This window comes from Saccopteryx leptura, chromosome 13 (assembly GCF_036850995.1).
Source record: "Saccopteryx leptura isolate mSacLep1 chromosome 13, mSacLep1_pri_phased_curated, whole genome shotgun sequence".
In the NCBI taxonomy this organism is placed as follows: Eukaryota; Metazoa; Chordata; class Mammalia; order Chiroptera; family Emballonuridae; genus Saccopteryx; species Saccopteryx leptura.
Window position 1 is genome coordinate 27,565,342 of NC_089515.1, and position 14,721 is coordinate 27,580,062.

At 44.9% G+C, this 14,721-nt stretch overlaps 1 protein-coding gene across 2 annotated transcripts in view; it reads left to right on the top strand.

Annotated features, from left to right (window-relative positions):
* Positions 1 to 14,721, top strand: part of DNMBP (dynamin binding protein) — a 119,418-nt gene that overhangs the window by 52,953 nt on the left and 51,744 nt on the right. The window contains exon 1 of one of the 2 annotated variants that reach the window (XM_066355537.1): positions 9,989 to 11,318. The exons of the other annotated variant lie outside the window; for it this stretch is intronic. Coding sequence (XP_066211634.1) covers positions 10,157 to 11,318 — 1,162 coding nt within the window. The 5' untranslated portion in view covers positions 9,989 to 10,156. Of the gene's footprint in view, positions 1 to 9,988; positions 11,319 to 14,721 lie in introns of those variants that run through there. 2 annotated transcript variants of the gene reach the window in all.

Genomic DNA, 14,721 nt, shown 5'->3' on the forward strand with positions numbered 1-14,721 from the left:
CTTTCAGCAGTGGAAGGGTAGGATCTAACTTACAATTTTACAGAGGTACTCCGGCTGCAGTGTCGCTAATAGACAGGAAAGACAAAGAGAGACCATTTAAGGAGGCAAGAGAAAATGGCAACTTGGACCAGGATGGTAGAGTAGAGATGAGGAGAAGTGCTCAGTTGTTGGTATCTGGAATTAGAGCTAGTAGGACTTGCTGGAGGAGCAGACAGGAGGTGACAGAGAAAAAAAAAAAAGAGTCAAAAATGACCCTGAGGATGATCAGCTGGAAGGATTGGAGTTTCCAGTAATTTCTTAATTAATAGTGAGGATTGCAGGAGATGTTGGTTGGTGGGGAGATGGGACAGGGCTGAGATCAAGAGCTCAGTTTTGGTTATGTTGATTGCCCATAAGACAACCAGGTAGAAGTATTGATTACACAGTTTGGTATACAGGCCTGAACTTCAAGGGAGAGGTTAGGGCTGAAGGTTTGGGACAAATAGATGTTGATAACCCATAGGCATTATTTAAAGCCATGACATTTAGTGAGATTACTTAAAAATAAAAAAAAAGAGTATAGATAGAGAATAAGAGAAGAGGTCCAAGGATTAAGCCTCACCATGAGCATTCTGGAAGAGAGGGAATGAAAAGGTAGGGCGATGACAGTAATTATAACTAATTGGCAATCATTATTGTCAAACAGAGTACTAGGTGCTTTTATGCACCTTTTCTAATTCCCAAAATGTCTACATTTGACAGATGAGAAACCTGAGGTTTGCCCGAAGTCTTACAGCTGATGATTCAAATGCAGGTCTGTTCATTGCATGGCCTATGGCCTTCACTGGGTCACACTGGAGTATCAGTGTGTTGTGGCTTAAAGACAGCCTGCTCTCTGAGCCTGGGTGGTAGGAAGTAACACTTGAAAACAATTAGATCTGTTAGTGTCCAACTTACTCATGCCATCTTCCAAAACCTTACACCGGTTATAGTATTTGTTAGTATGTTGAAATAATTTGCTAGGTTACAGATGTCCATGAATTTAAGATATATATATTTGTGTGTGTATGACAGAGACAGAGACAGGGAAAGATGGGGATAGACAGGAAAGGAGAGAGATGAGAAATATTAATTCTCTGTTGCAGCACCTTAGTTCATTGATTGATTTCTCATATGTGCCTTGACCAGGGGACTACAGCAGAGCGAGTGACCCTTTGATTAAGCCAGCGACCTTTGGGCTCAAGCCAGCAACCATGGGGTCATGTCTATGATCCCATGCTCAAGCCGGAGACCCCACGGTCAAGTTGGATGAGCCTGCGCTCAAGCCAGCGACCTCAGGGTTTCAAACCTGGGTCCTCTGCATCCCAGTCCAAAGCTCTATCCACAGCACCACTGCCTGGTCAGGCCATTGTTAAAAATATTTTTAAACTATTCAATCTTTCTTCACAGAAATACTTTTGACTGCTAGCTTGTGAATTTACTCAATTTTCCAAAATGTTTAGCCCTTCATGCTAGTAACATCCCCAAGCTGCTCACAGTTTTATTTTCTCTTATTTGAACCTTCCCTTAACCATAACCTTTTAAATTCATTCTAGCATTTAAACTCTTAAAACATCCTAAATGCTTCTCATAGCCCTGTTCCGTTTAGAACATTTATACCCTTGAGAGTGAGTGTATCAGATTTCCCCCAAGCACCTTTTATTTTCCCATGTTCCAGTCTTTATTTCCTCTTACAATACTCTCAGGTTCCCTGTGTCTCTGCCTTTCCTTCTCCCAGTCATTTGTCTCCTTTCATCAGCGCTTGGTCTCTTCCTCCGCTGGGTCAGTCACCTTTAGACCGTAGGTGTTTCGTCTTCCTCATTTCCAGACCTTCCTCCTACACTTCCAGAGACTGTACTCACATTAACACTATGAGTAACTTTAGCCAGAAGGATGAGTCTTTTTTAAAACTTCTCTCCAGCCCTTAGGCTGAGAGGCAGCGCACTGAATCGGCGTAGAAATCACATTCCCACTGATACCAATATTTCTTGAATTCCTACTGTGTGCTAGGTAATTGGGTCTGTAGGAGAAGCCCTGGGACATGCTAGTGTTTAGGAGTGTGAACAACGAGGGAGTTGAACCAGCAAAGGGGAAGGAGCAGCCAGTCTAGGGAGGGAGTTTCAAGAAGGAGAAAGGGGTGCTGTCCTAAAGCAGTTTAGAGGCCAGGTAAGATGAAGTCATACTTGATGAGAGGTGTTTGCACAGTGCTCTTCCTGTACTTTTAATGCCCCGCTCTTATATTTTAAATTCACCAATAAAGAGTGAGCCTGCAAAACATAAGGCCCCCACCCTCGACCCCAATAACAGCAGAATCCTGGGGCCGCTATCTCTCTACCCTCAGTGACCTCCGTGGTCATCTAAATGACCACTGGATTCAGTGACCTTGTCAAAAGCAGTTTCAGTAGAGTGGTGATGAGGAGACAAAAAGCCTTATTGGAGTCCCCCGATTGTCACAGGTGGTAAGGCGAAGTGTGTGGACACAGATACAGGAAGGACAGGAGATTTGATAATGAAAAGATGGAGAAACAGGTTTAGGGATTATACAGCTCGTAAGTGGCAAAGTCAAGACTCAAAGTCAGGGCTAGCAAAGCCTGTACTCTTAACCTGTCCACCGCACGACCCTCTGCCTCGCATCTAGCATGTGCCCAGTAAGAGCTATAAGCATCAACCCATTGAACATGTAAGTACCTACTACGTACATACCCCACATACAGAGCTGTGTTGGAGATTGGAAGGTAAATTAGGCACAGTCCTTGCCCTCAAGGAATTTGCAGTATAATAAAAGGAAATAAGTATAATGCAGTTACATGCCACATGTTTCAGTCAATGACAGACCACATATATGATGATGGTCCCATAAGATTATAATGTAGCTGAAAAATTTCTATTATCTAGTGACATGGTAGCCATGGTAACGTCCTAGCTCCAAGCATTACTGTTTTGTGCTGTCTCACTCTGTCCATAGTAATGCTGTTGGCTCAGTAGTGTTGGGGGACAGGGGCACTCACCTGGTTCCCAGAGAGTTGGTTTAGACTGCCCTTTCTAAACCAACGTCAGGTCAAGTCAAGACTGACCAACCCTGTGGGTCTTTTCTTTATGATCGCAAGACGCGCTTCAGCAACAACCATTGGAAACTTTAAAGAAAAAAAGAGTTTATTACTTACAGGCCCTGGACGATACAAGGCACACCAGTGGGCACACAGAGGGTGGAGGACAGAGAAAGAGTTAATCTAGGGTCCTGCTCTTCTCGGGGGTCAAGGGCGGAGGCCTTAGGGTTCTGCAGGCTCACTTTTTTTTTTTTTTTTTTTTTTTAGTTCATTACTTGCTTGTCATATTTGCCTTGACCGGGCAAGGCTAGAGTTTTGAACTAGCAACCTCCGCATTCCAGGTTGACGTTCTGTTCATTGCACCACTACGTATCAGTCAGGCTTACTCTTTATTGGTGAATTTAAAACTTAAGAGTGGAAATTTAAAGTTCAGGAAGAGAAAAAAAATGTGGAAAGTGGTTCAAAGTGTCAGTTATCAAGATCTGTAAGACAAAGGGGTCTCAGTCGGGGAGGCGGCCTTGGTCTTTTGCTAGTCCTGCAGCTGGCCTCCTGTTTATTTCAGAGGGCTGCCTTTGGGGCGGAGGCCTCTTTGAAGTGGATGCCTCAGCAATCAGAGCTTAAGTCAGGCGCTTGCATGACAAAAGGAAAAGCCCGCCGTCAGGACTTCCACTGCAATTCCTCACGTGTTTGTCGTGATGCTGGTGCAAACACACTGACAGGCTGCCAGTCGTACAGAAAAGTATAACACGTACAATTACAGTGGTAGCTACACCACCTAGGTTTGGGTAAATGCAGCCTGTGATGTTTGCACAAGGACAGAAACGCCCAATAACGTATTTCTCAGAACACATCCCTATACTTAAGTGGCCCATGACTGTAAAGTAGCACAGGCAAGATGAGATGGTGGCAGTTCTCCGGAAAATAGGAAGAACTCTAGGATCACAGAATGTCATTGGGCAGAGTCTTAGAAGGTGAGGAGGAGGGAGCATCAGCCTGGAGGAAGGACATGGACATGTGGGGAGGAGAAACTTGCCTCCCCCCTCAAGCTTCCTTTATCTGGTCTAATGATCAAATAGACATGAGACAGACTAGCAAGAGAAAATAATCAAATTTAATGTATACATGTATGTACATAGGTATGGGAACCCCGCATACCTGAGAGAACCCGAGAACCTCTTTGCACAGAAGGGTCAGAGACAGAGGAAATGGGTTCACAGACCCTCTGAGCTAGGGATGAGGTGAGGGGCCTTAAGGGCTTCAAAGGCTCATTGCAGAATAAGAAGAGCAGGCGTTTAGTCAACAGAAGTTTCTCCTGAGCTGTCAGCTGAAGTCGCCTTTAGCTCAAAACAATCCACATACCACAGAAGCACATCTTGGGGTGCCCAGCTCTGAACCCCCACAGGCCATTCCAGAGACTACTAGTAACAGAATCTAGGGAATTACCTGTTCTGGCTGGGGTTTTTTTGTGTTTTTTTTTTGTTTTTTGTTGTTGTTTTGTTTTGTTTTGTATTTTTCTGAAACTAGAAACGGGGAGGCAGTCAGACAGACTCCCGACCAGGATCCACCCGGCACGCCCACCAGGGGGCGATGCTCTGCCCATCCGGGGCGTCGCTCTGTCGCGACCAGAGCCACTCCAGCGCCTGGGGCAGAGGCCAAGGAGCCATCCCCAGCGCCCGAGCCATCCTTGCTTCAATGGAGCCTCGGCTGCGGGAGGGGAAGAGAGAGACAGAGAGGAAGGAGAGGGGGAGGGGTGGAGAAGCAGATGGGTGCCCCTCCTGTGTGCCCTTGCCGGGAATCGAACCCGGGACTTCTGCACGCCAGGCCGACGCTCCACCACTGAACCAACCGGCCAGGGCCCTGTTCTGGCTGTTTTACTGTCTCCTCCCTTTTCTTCCTTAACCTTTCCTCTCCCTTCTCCCCCCCCCCCTCTCCCTCCAGACCCTGCTGTCCCATCTGCACTTCTAGTAGTATTCACAGCAGGGCTTTCATCCGCCCACACTCTAGTAAGGAACAACAGACCTCAGGGGTGGAGTGCTGCCTCAGGACTTTGGGGAAGGGTAGGTGTTACTGTTGGGTCAGGTGAAAGGGAGAGCGGGAGGTCCACCAGGTTGAATTTCACCAGCAGTACTGGGGTTGAAAAAAGTAGACAAGTTGCTCTCTCTTTGCTCTCAGGCCATGTCTCTTTCCACAGCTTTATCACATGCAAACAGCCAACAGTTCCCAGCTTTTCATTCGTGCAAGGCTATAGTACTATGGAGGCAGAGCTGAGGCAGTTTACCACCCTCTTGATGCAAACTCTCTTCAGTGCCCTGCAGGCAATAGAATTTAGCAAAGGAGAGGTTGTTGGAAGAGGGATCCCATATTGTAACCAGCAGCTCACTCTCTACTTATCTAAAGATGGTTTCTTTTAGCTTCATGTAACTCTTCTACTGGGTCATTTTATAACTAGTATACTTCCTTACTTGTAATTTATCCTCTCTTTTTATCTCTTCTCATTGTTGATTTACTAGGCTGTGTTCCTTATCATGCTAGCTTCATCTGAGATACTAGGTTGCTAAAGGGAACTTTGTTTTCTGTAACAGGGAAAGATTAATCTTTACTTGTAATCTCTATTTAGAAATAAGTGAGACCAGAGAATTTTAGATGTTTAAATGGCAGAGAAACCAATAGCTTCATCATTTCACACGTAAGAAAACTGACAGCCAGAAAAGTTAAATGCAGCTACGACTTATTTATTAGCAGAAATTGAATTTATACAGTCATTCTGTGTCACTCATGACTGTTAATCCAAATTCGGAGTGTTGGGCAGATAAAATGTATTATGCTCACTTTGCTAAAGAGGCCGTTGCCCAGGTGATATTAATGTGTGTTGGGGTGGGCTAAAGGCAGGCAGAATCCTTTAGCCTGGGGCTTGGTTTTGGGATTAAGCCTTTCCTACCCTTTTTGATGTAGGGCGGTACAATCCTATCATGCCTCAGAGAAGTGACTTTGTATTAAGAGACTTCCCTGTTATGTATATTGGATTAAGGGTTTGGATTTCTACACTATAAAATGGGGACGGAACGAGAGTTTGGGCTCTTGGTTCCTGAGGTTAGCATGAGAGAGCGAAGAGAGTAGAGCCAGCAGCTAAAGGAGGCCACGTGGAGGAGGCCAGGAGAAGCAGCCAAGATGGCGGAGTGCTGAGTGAGATGCCAGTTTGTGTAGAGTTTGTATCTGGGATAAGGAAGAAGATGGGGAACTGAGGAGAAGAAGGCTGGTGAGCTAGAAACCTTTGATTCTAGGAAACTCGGATAAGTCAGTGGCTTTGTGAGCCCTGAGTGTGACTGGGTTTTGGAGCCCAGTGTGTATTTTTACTTGCCCGCCGGGTGCAAGGTAGGATTAAAGGCTATGGCCCATCAGTTTTTGGCTCCGCTGTTTCTTTACCGACTGTCCGAATCCAATGCGAACCTGCATGGACCAGGCTGCTCTGATGGTGGCTCTGGCCCTGCCTGCTGGCTTTACACGGAGGAACCCGAAATATGGAAGACAGGAGCAAGGTCCGTCGTTTACACATCAAAGCTTTATTGTCTAGCTTGGCCAAGCGACGGGAACTCCGACAGAAATCTGACGGAGAGTGCGCCAGCCCTGTGTTCTACTTAGTTTTTATAGTTTTGTAAGTGGGAAGTCCAGAAGCAAAAATTGCAATTAGGAGCCCCTTACCGCTATTGGTTATAGTCATATGTCCTTTAACATGATAGGACCACATTCAATTTGCAAACCATACATCATTTTGGAGAAAACAAATTTACAAGCCAACGCAATGGTAGAAAGATGTCTCTTTACATATTAAAGGCATTCCTATATTATCTAGTGTTTATCTGCTATCTCTCTGTCCAGAGTCACACACGCATTTACATAGGAGAGGTAGTTTCGGTGGGGACAAATGCCTGCAAATGGCTCATTGCTATAAGAAAAGGTTTATTTTGGCCTGACCGGGCAGTGGCGCAGTGGATAGAGCGCCGGACTGGGATGTGGAAGACCCAGGTTCGAGACCCCGAGGTCGCCAGCTTGAGCGAGGGGTTACTCGGTCTGCTGAAGGCCCTCGGTCAAGGCACGTATGAGAAGGCAATCAATGAACAACTAAGGTGTCACAACATGCAATGAAAAACTAATGATTGATGCTTCTCATCTCTCTGTTCCTGTCTGTCTGTCCCTGTCTATCCCTCTCTCTGACTCTCTCTCTGTCTCTGTAAAATAAAATAAAATAAAATAAATTAAAAAAAAAAAAGAAAAGGTTTATTTTGGCTTTTCTCTCCCTGTACCTGGCTAGCCATTCACCCTTTTCCCCACAGGCATTGGTGGAATGTCTGGGAATCCATGTTTTCCTCCCCTTGCATTTACAATACAATGCCAAGGGCCATCCTGGTTATGCCAATCACACAGCACAGAGACTATTTCTCACAATTTCTCTGCACACCTTAACCCAAATTAATAAAATGTTCTCCAAGCCTCCTAAAATATTAATATTAATTCTGTAGCCTTTGGTACTTTACAACACCTGCGGGTGAAATGGCTCAGTGGCTCCTCAATGACGAACCAAATCGGAATCTTTATTGAGTTTAGGCGGTAGGTTTTAGGTTGCCGAGTCAGTCAGCACTGACTCTTCCTGTCACTGTGCGGTGCCCCTGTGGTCGGCGGTGAGAAATAAAGATGGGCAGGGGTATGGCAACCTGGCCTCAGTAATAACGGGCCACCTCTAAATTTGACCATGATAGAGTTTATTTGTTTACCTGGCTTGAGGAAAATTAAGGTTTTACTCTATTTTGAGATAGTCTAGTGTCATGATGAAGTCAAACAGATCTGGGTTGAAATTGTGGCCCTACCTTGTACTAGCTTTGGTGATCTGGGGCAGGCTGTTCAGACTCTCAAAGATTCTTTATCTGCGGTAAAAATAAGGACAATACAAGACCCTTCTTGCCGGGTAGTGAAGATGAAAGAAAACGTGTCAGCTTCTAGCCTTGCTTTCACACACAGCGCACACTCAGAGCATGGGAGCTCTGGCCGCTTCTGCTGTTGGTTTGGAAGGTGTAAGGGAACAGCACAAATGAACAAAAATCTTTGAGTGAAAAATCAGAAGCTTTGAAAGTCTACACGCTCATTCAGTAACTTAGAGAGTCCAGGAGTTTTGCATAAGAGTACACGCAGTATTTGAGGGAAGTAAAAGGAAGTTGTGAAGAACATGAACCATGGGTTTTTAAAACTGAAGGAAGGAGGGACATCACTGAAGCCACTGCTCATTTTATGGATGGGTAATGGAGTCCCAGAGAGAATGAGTGGTTTTCCCAAGAGTAAACATCTAATTATTGCAAAGCATATAACCCTGGTCTCCTTAGAGTTCTTTATATTATTTTACAAATAGGGATGAGATAGAAGTTCAAGGAGTCATTCCTGGACATGATGACCAGATAGCTGATATAGTATAATCTTACTGAAGACTGTCCCTTCGCATGTTACTCTCCTACTCAGAAACCTTCAATGACTCTTCATTATCCACTGAATGAAATAAATGGCACTCAGGTCCCTTGGGATCTGCCCTAACCAACCCCTCCATCCTTACCTCCTATTACTTTCCCCACATATTATGTCCTCCAAACTGTTCCCTATTTCCTTGTTCTCCATATGTAGAAAGTCTACGGAAACCCTGCTTATGATTGCAGGCACTGTTCAAAGGCCACCACCTCCCCAAACTCTCGATTTGCCCCCTTGGGGACATTGCTTTGTTGCTTTGGCCGTTGGTATTTGCTATGGCACTTATCATAGTCAGTCTTACTTTACAGCGGGTTGCTCCTGCATTGTAAGAGGCAAGGACCAACTAGGTCTTTTTCTCTGCCACAGTGCCTCACGTATACCCTCTAATGTTTTGTTTTTTTTATTATTTATTCATTTTAGAGAGGAGAGAGAAAGGGAGAGAAAGAGACAGAGAGGGAGAGAGAGAGGAGAGAGAGAGAGAGAAAGAGAGAAAGAGAAGGTGGGGAGGAGCTGGAAGCATCAACTCCCATATGTACCTTGACCAGGCAAGCCCAGGGTTTTGAACCAGCGACCTCAGCATTTCCAGGTCGACGCTTTATCCACTGCGCCACCACAGGTCAGGCTACCCTCTAATGTTTGTTAGTTCGAGTAGGTATTTTTATGCCCCACTTTCTGACTCCTAGCGTCATTTTCCATTTAGGTCCTATAAATATGCTGTATGAATTAGTTGGAAAAGAGATTTGGGAATGAGTGATTTTGCTGCTTCTCTGGCATGAGGAGTATCAAGGAACGTGGGAGCACACGTAACTGTATTCTTCCGGCGAAGAGTTTTGCACGATGAACTTACCCACGCAGCGAGTCTGAGTAAGAGGCGGTACTTTCTCCTCTTCAGTGGAATGTCCTGCGTGTCTGCAGGAGGAGCTGAAACAGCTTGTGATTTGAGTCTGCACTAGTTGGTAACTTGAGTCGGTAGAACAGAACTCTCGAAGGAGGAAGGGTTCTGCCTCTAGCTGAAGGGAAGGGAGTCCCAGAGTTTCAGATGTCTGATGGTTAGAAAGCCAAACTGGAAGACAGGGCTTGAAGGTCCCATTTGAGCTGCACAGGAAAGTGTTTGTTTATACCTCTGGTTGATTGCTGAAGGATTTTAGAGGATAGATGAGACTGATCTATGACCTTGCCTCGGGCTTTTAGAGGGGCTGTTTCTTTCCCACTGCTTTTTCTACAAAACCTTTAGAGCAGCAGAATGCTTCCACCTTCAGTTCCTAAAGCAGCCAAGCCAGTTTGACCAGCTTGAGGGAAACACTGAACAAGGCTGCCAACTCCAATCACATGAACACTAGTTACTAATTATCTCCTGGTCTCTGTGGGGAAAGATATAACTGCTCACTGATTGGATCTTGAGGTTGAAATAACTCCACATGTTCCGCGCTCCAGCCAGAGCAGCAAGAAGACTGACTTCAAAGCTTTGGGAGACATTTTAAAGACAGATACAGCCTTAGGCCAAACTGCACCTGTCCACATTTCAGCCGAACCCAGGCCCATGGAAGAAAGAAGCAAAGCTTGTGTCTTTCAGCACACTGAATATGTGCGAAACCGAGGAGATTAGGAAAGAAAGAGACACCGAGAAGAAAGGTCCCTGGGGCTCCAGCTGGGAGTACAAAGATTGCAGGGGTCTACTGAAAGGGGGCCTTACAGCGCTGGATGGACTCTCCAGAGAGGATGACTTGGATTCCAGGTATGGGGGCGCAGGGTGGAATCGGCCCTACAGAAAAAGGCATTGTGGATACTGGGATTTTGAGCAGAGTGAACCAAGCTCTCTGGACTACGAAGAAGCGAAGGAAAGTGGAAAGGACTGTATGTACCACACAAGTGAGATTCGAGGCTACAACAGTTATAGGAATTCAGAAAATGTAGATTATGGGGACCCAAGCCCTGGAACTAGGGATAATTGGCTTCCAGGAAGCCCCGGTGCGACCTGGAAAACTGGAGGACATGAGGAGACAAATGGCTACAGAGATTGTAAGAATCTGAATTACAATCCCAAAGGCTCTAAGGAAGCTGAACGATGGACTGGCTACAGGGGCTTGGATGACTCCCTGGGGGATTTTGGTCAACCTCAAAACTGGCATAGGGACCACAGGAATTTTAATTATAATCTTGAGGATTGTAAAGAAACTAGTATTTATTACAATGACCTCAATGATTTATATCATGTTCCTCGGAATTATACTAATGGTCCACCTGTAGATTTGAATGGTGTCAATGAAAGTAAGGAATTTGTCAAATACTATGAAGGGGACAGAAATGTTTATCGAAATGATAAAATCCATCCCAAAGCAAAGACTTGTGCCATGGATCAGAGGAATTTTGAGACAGAAAATAAAGCCAATGATACTTTATTTGCAAACTGTGAGTATGAACTTCAGAATTATAGAGGGACAGATTCTCTCCACCAAATGAAGAACTTGGGGTCCAATGGCATTGACAAACCAGGAATGATAGCACGTGGGAGCACATCTGGAGGGATCACCCCAGATGTGCCGTGGAGTCAGCGGGCCAGGGGAGACCAAGGAGAGCCTTGTGGCCTTCCTCAGGGCTCCTCACCGGAGAGTGATAGCTGGCATTTAGAGCAAGAGAGAACATTAAATGGCCCAGACACTTGGAAAAGGAATAGTTGCCTTCGTCGCACAGCACCCAGCACCCTGAGACGCTCAGAATTTGTGCAAAACAGGAAGAGAACCCAAGGTAAGAAAGAGCGCAGTTAGCCTTCTTAGAAGTATAAAGCATAAAAACAGATGAAAACAGTGGTGATACCGGTACCAGGAACACTTGTGTACTTAAGGAACCTGGGCTCCCAGAATTCTTACTACGTGTATCTTGAGTAGGGACAACATTAGAGATTTAATTCCTTTGGGAAACACTTTATAAAGCATGGACATATATAGTGCTATAAATATGTAACGTGGCTTTCAAAATCAGTGTTCTCATGGAAACTTACCTTTACCTTTCTTGGTTTTGTCAGGCATCTCTAATCCCAAATATATTCTATTCTTACTTATGATTTTTGTCTTAAGGGGATGGCAAATTCATTAACAGGCACCAAGCAGAAGTTTACTTTTCTGGCATGTTCTTTCTCTGAATTCCTACACTTCTTTAGACATTGGTGGAAAAGACTTGTCTTATAGATTGTTCATTCCTTGACATTCAGGAACCGTAAGTGAATGATGAGCACTGAAACTCTTGTGGAATTCAGAAGATTCTTTATTCTTCTTGGTGCTTTGTACAAGGTTCAGTATTCAAATTGTTTCACCTCACTGAGCCTTAAGTAAATTATCTGTAAAATGAGGACATTGAGTCTTTTATTATGTACAAGTTATTTCTTTCTTGCCAATGTGTCTTCTTTCTTCTAGTTCTTTGAAATGAACTATGTTTTATTTGTTTATTTTTGCTGTTGTTGGTTTTGTAATTACTGGACTTCCTGTTAAATCTTTGCATTTACTATATATGTTACCCTTATGCCAAGCAGACATTCTGGTTCTGGCCAATTTGGGATAGTCCAGGTTCTGACTGGGGGGGTGGGTTAGAGTCAGAAAATGTGAAGCACTTGAGAAATCCACCTGACACTTCCCTCCTAAGTGGAAAGTATCTTGCCTGCGTCTAGTGCAGAATAGGCTCTCTGATTAGACCGGCAGCCGCGGGGGTCGGGGGGCAGCAGAGACTGGAGAGGTAAGTCCCCGGGGTGATCCTGGAACTGCCAGCGGTTTATCCCATGGTCTTCCAACACAGGCTTGACTGAACTTGAATTGCTATTGTGGACAGAGCAGGCTCTCTGTCTTGGTTTATACAGATAAAGATGAAACCGAAACCAAACCTGGCTTTAGTTGGGAGACTAGGTAATTAGCAGCTAGCCACTTTTTTTCTAGGTGCATTTTTGCTCTGAAATGATAGGGATTGGATGACTTCCAAATTACCTGCAGCTCAAAAAACGGTCTGTTTGTAGGATTCCTGAGGTTGGTTTTATATTGTTCCTATCTCCTTCCCCCACAGCTGTTTCTTAGATGAACTTTGTTTTCTACCTTTAGTTCCTTATTACATTAGTCTCCTAACTGTAATCAAAGTGTGTTTATTCTGTTTGACTTCACAGGAGTCAAGCCCTTCTCTCGGGAGTGTGGAAAGTGCCCTCTGATCTCTCAGAAACCAGCTCAGTTCCATCTATATCATTTGTTTTTAAAACTTTCTTTCTGTTTGAGGACTTAACTTTTGATAGTATGTTCATATTTCCCTCGATCAATACCCCTTTTTTTATACCTCTGATATCTTCCTTAACGTATAACAAAATCTTGTTTTTTCCCCAGAATCTTTGTGTTCTTTAACATTTTCTGCTGGGTGTCTTACAGCACATGCCCTCCTGAACTGTGTATAGACACAACACGTAATTACAGAGACGAAGCAAGGGTTAAAGTTGGGTGTTTACCTGGTGTTCAAACCTCAGCTCAACCATTTACTAACAGTATAACTTTAGATGAACTACTGAACCTCTCTGAGCTTTGGGTTCCTTATTGGTAAAATAAATAATACTGTCTCACAGTAAGATGATATGAATAAAACATTTAATCATATGTCTGGAACATAGTAGGTTCTCATAAATGACTATTTCTTTTGTTTCTTATGACCTACCTTTCTTTCCACTTACAAGCTTCCCCACCAGGCTGTCATTGCACGGTCCCTCCCAAGATCCTCACTGAGCCCCCTGGGCATCTACCCAGGGGCCCTGTGTTTGCAGGTGTAATTATCCGGTAGAACGGCCTGTCCCTTCCCACTCTCTCACTCTTCCCCCACTCCTCTGGGAAACAAAGAGCTGTTCTGTGGCTGCCCCCAGCCTGCCTCCAGGCTAGAAACCAGGGCTGTTTCATCAGGATTTGCCTGTCCCCTCACCTGTCTTACTGTTAGGGCAGGTCTATTGGGGTTTCCCTTAGTCCGTGGCTGTGACCCCTAGCTCTGGGCAGTGATCCGTACTCCTAGGTGCTGCTCTTCTGGAGCCTCGGTGGAATATTCAAGATGTTTATTATTGAACCTCCCAACTTGGAGGGCCTCAGATTTCGAACTCTGTCTTCCCAGCTGTGGACAGTTGTGGCTGCTCAGGCCACCAGCATTTCCTGCTTTCTGCCGAGCTCCCCAGCGTCTCACTCCCCGCACAATTCAAGAGAACACAGATTTTGAGGCTGTTCTTTCTTTGGCTTCCTCTTTTTTAGGATTTTTCTCAGTTTCATGCCACTTTAGAGCCCCAGACTTGAACCTTTGACTTCTCAGCCCAGTAGGATTGCCAGTTGTTTCGCTTTATTCCCTCTCATGCTAAAAGACTAGGGTTTGCCGTGGGGCAGGAGAGGAAATCAGATAAATATGGATTTTACCTAGCTCGCTTCTTTCATTTCCAGTCTCCTCCAGTTTCTGCCTGCTTTTGGCTGTTTTCCAATATTTTTGTATAGTTATTTTAAAACACCTCTTGTTCAGAGTTGCTAATAGAGGTCAGTACGATGTAAACTACTACTCTCTATGACTAGATCAAAAGTCAGCACTAAGGTTTTGCACTTGCTGATGATCTAAACCAGGGGGCCCCAAACTTTTTACACAGGGGGCCAGTTCACTGTCCCTCAGACCGTCGGAGCACCACCACATACAGTACTCCAGGATGCTCCAGAGGAGCATCCGCATCCTGTGCTCCTCTCACTGACCACCAATGAAAGAGGTGCCCCTTCCGGAAGCGGGAAGCGCGGAGAGGGGCCGGATAAATGGCCTCGGGGCGCATGCGGCCTGCAGGCGGTAGTCTGGGGACCCCTGATCTAAACAGTTACTTTGGGAAGGGAACCTGCTGCTTCAGACTCCATGGTAACAGGGTCATTCAAGTGATATTAGGATATGGAAATGAAGAACTCTTTCAGAGGGAAATAGGAAACTGAAATTCAGGTGAGAATTCAGGCTAGTGATTCAGGGTTGGGTGGCTACCACATATAATCCCCTTGTATTGTTACTAGAAGGACCTTATATATCAGCAAGTCGTGTTTTAAAAATAATGGGTACTCAGCTCTGACTGGGTCTTGAAGTCTATTTAGTGAGTTAGTGTTTTTGAAAAATAAAATAGAGGTGCCTG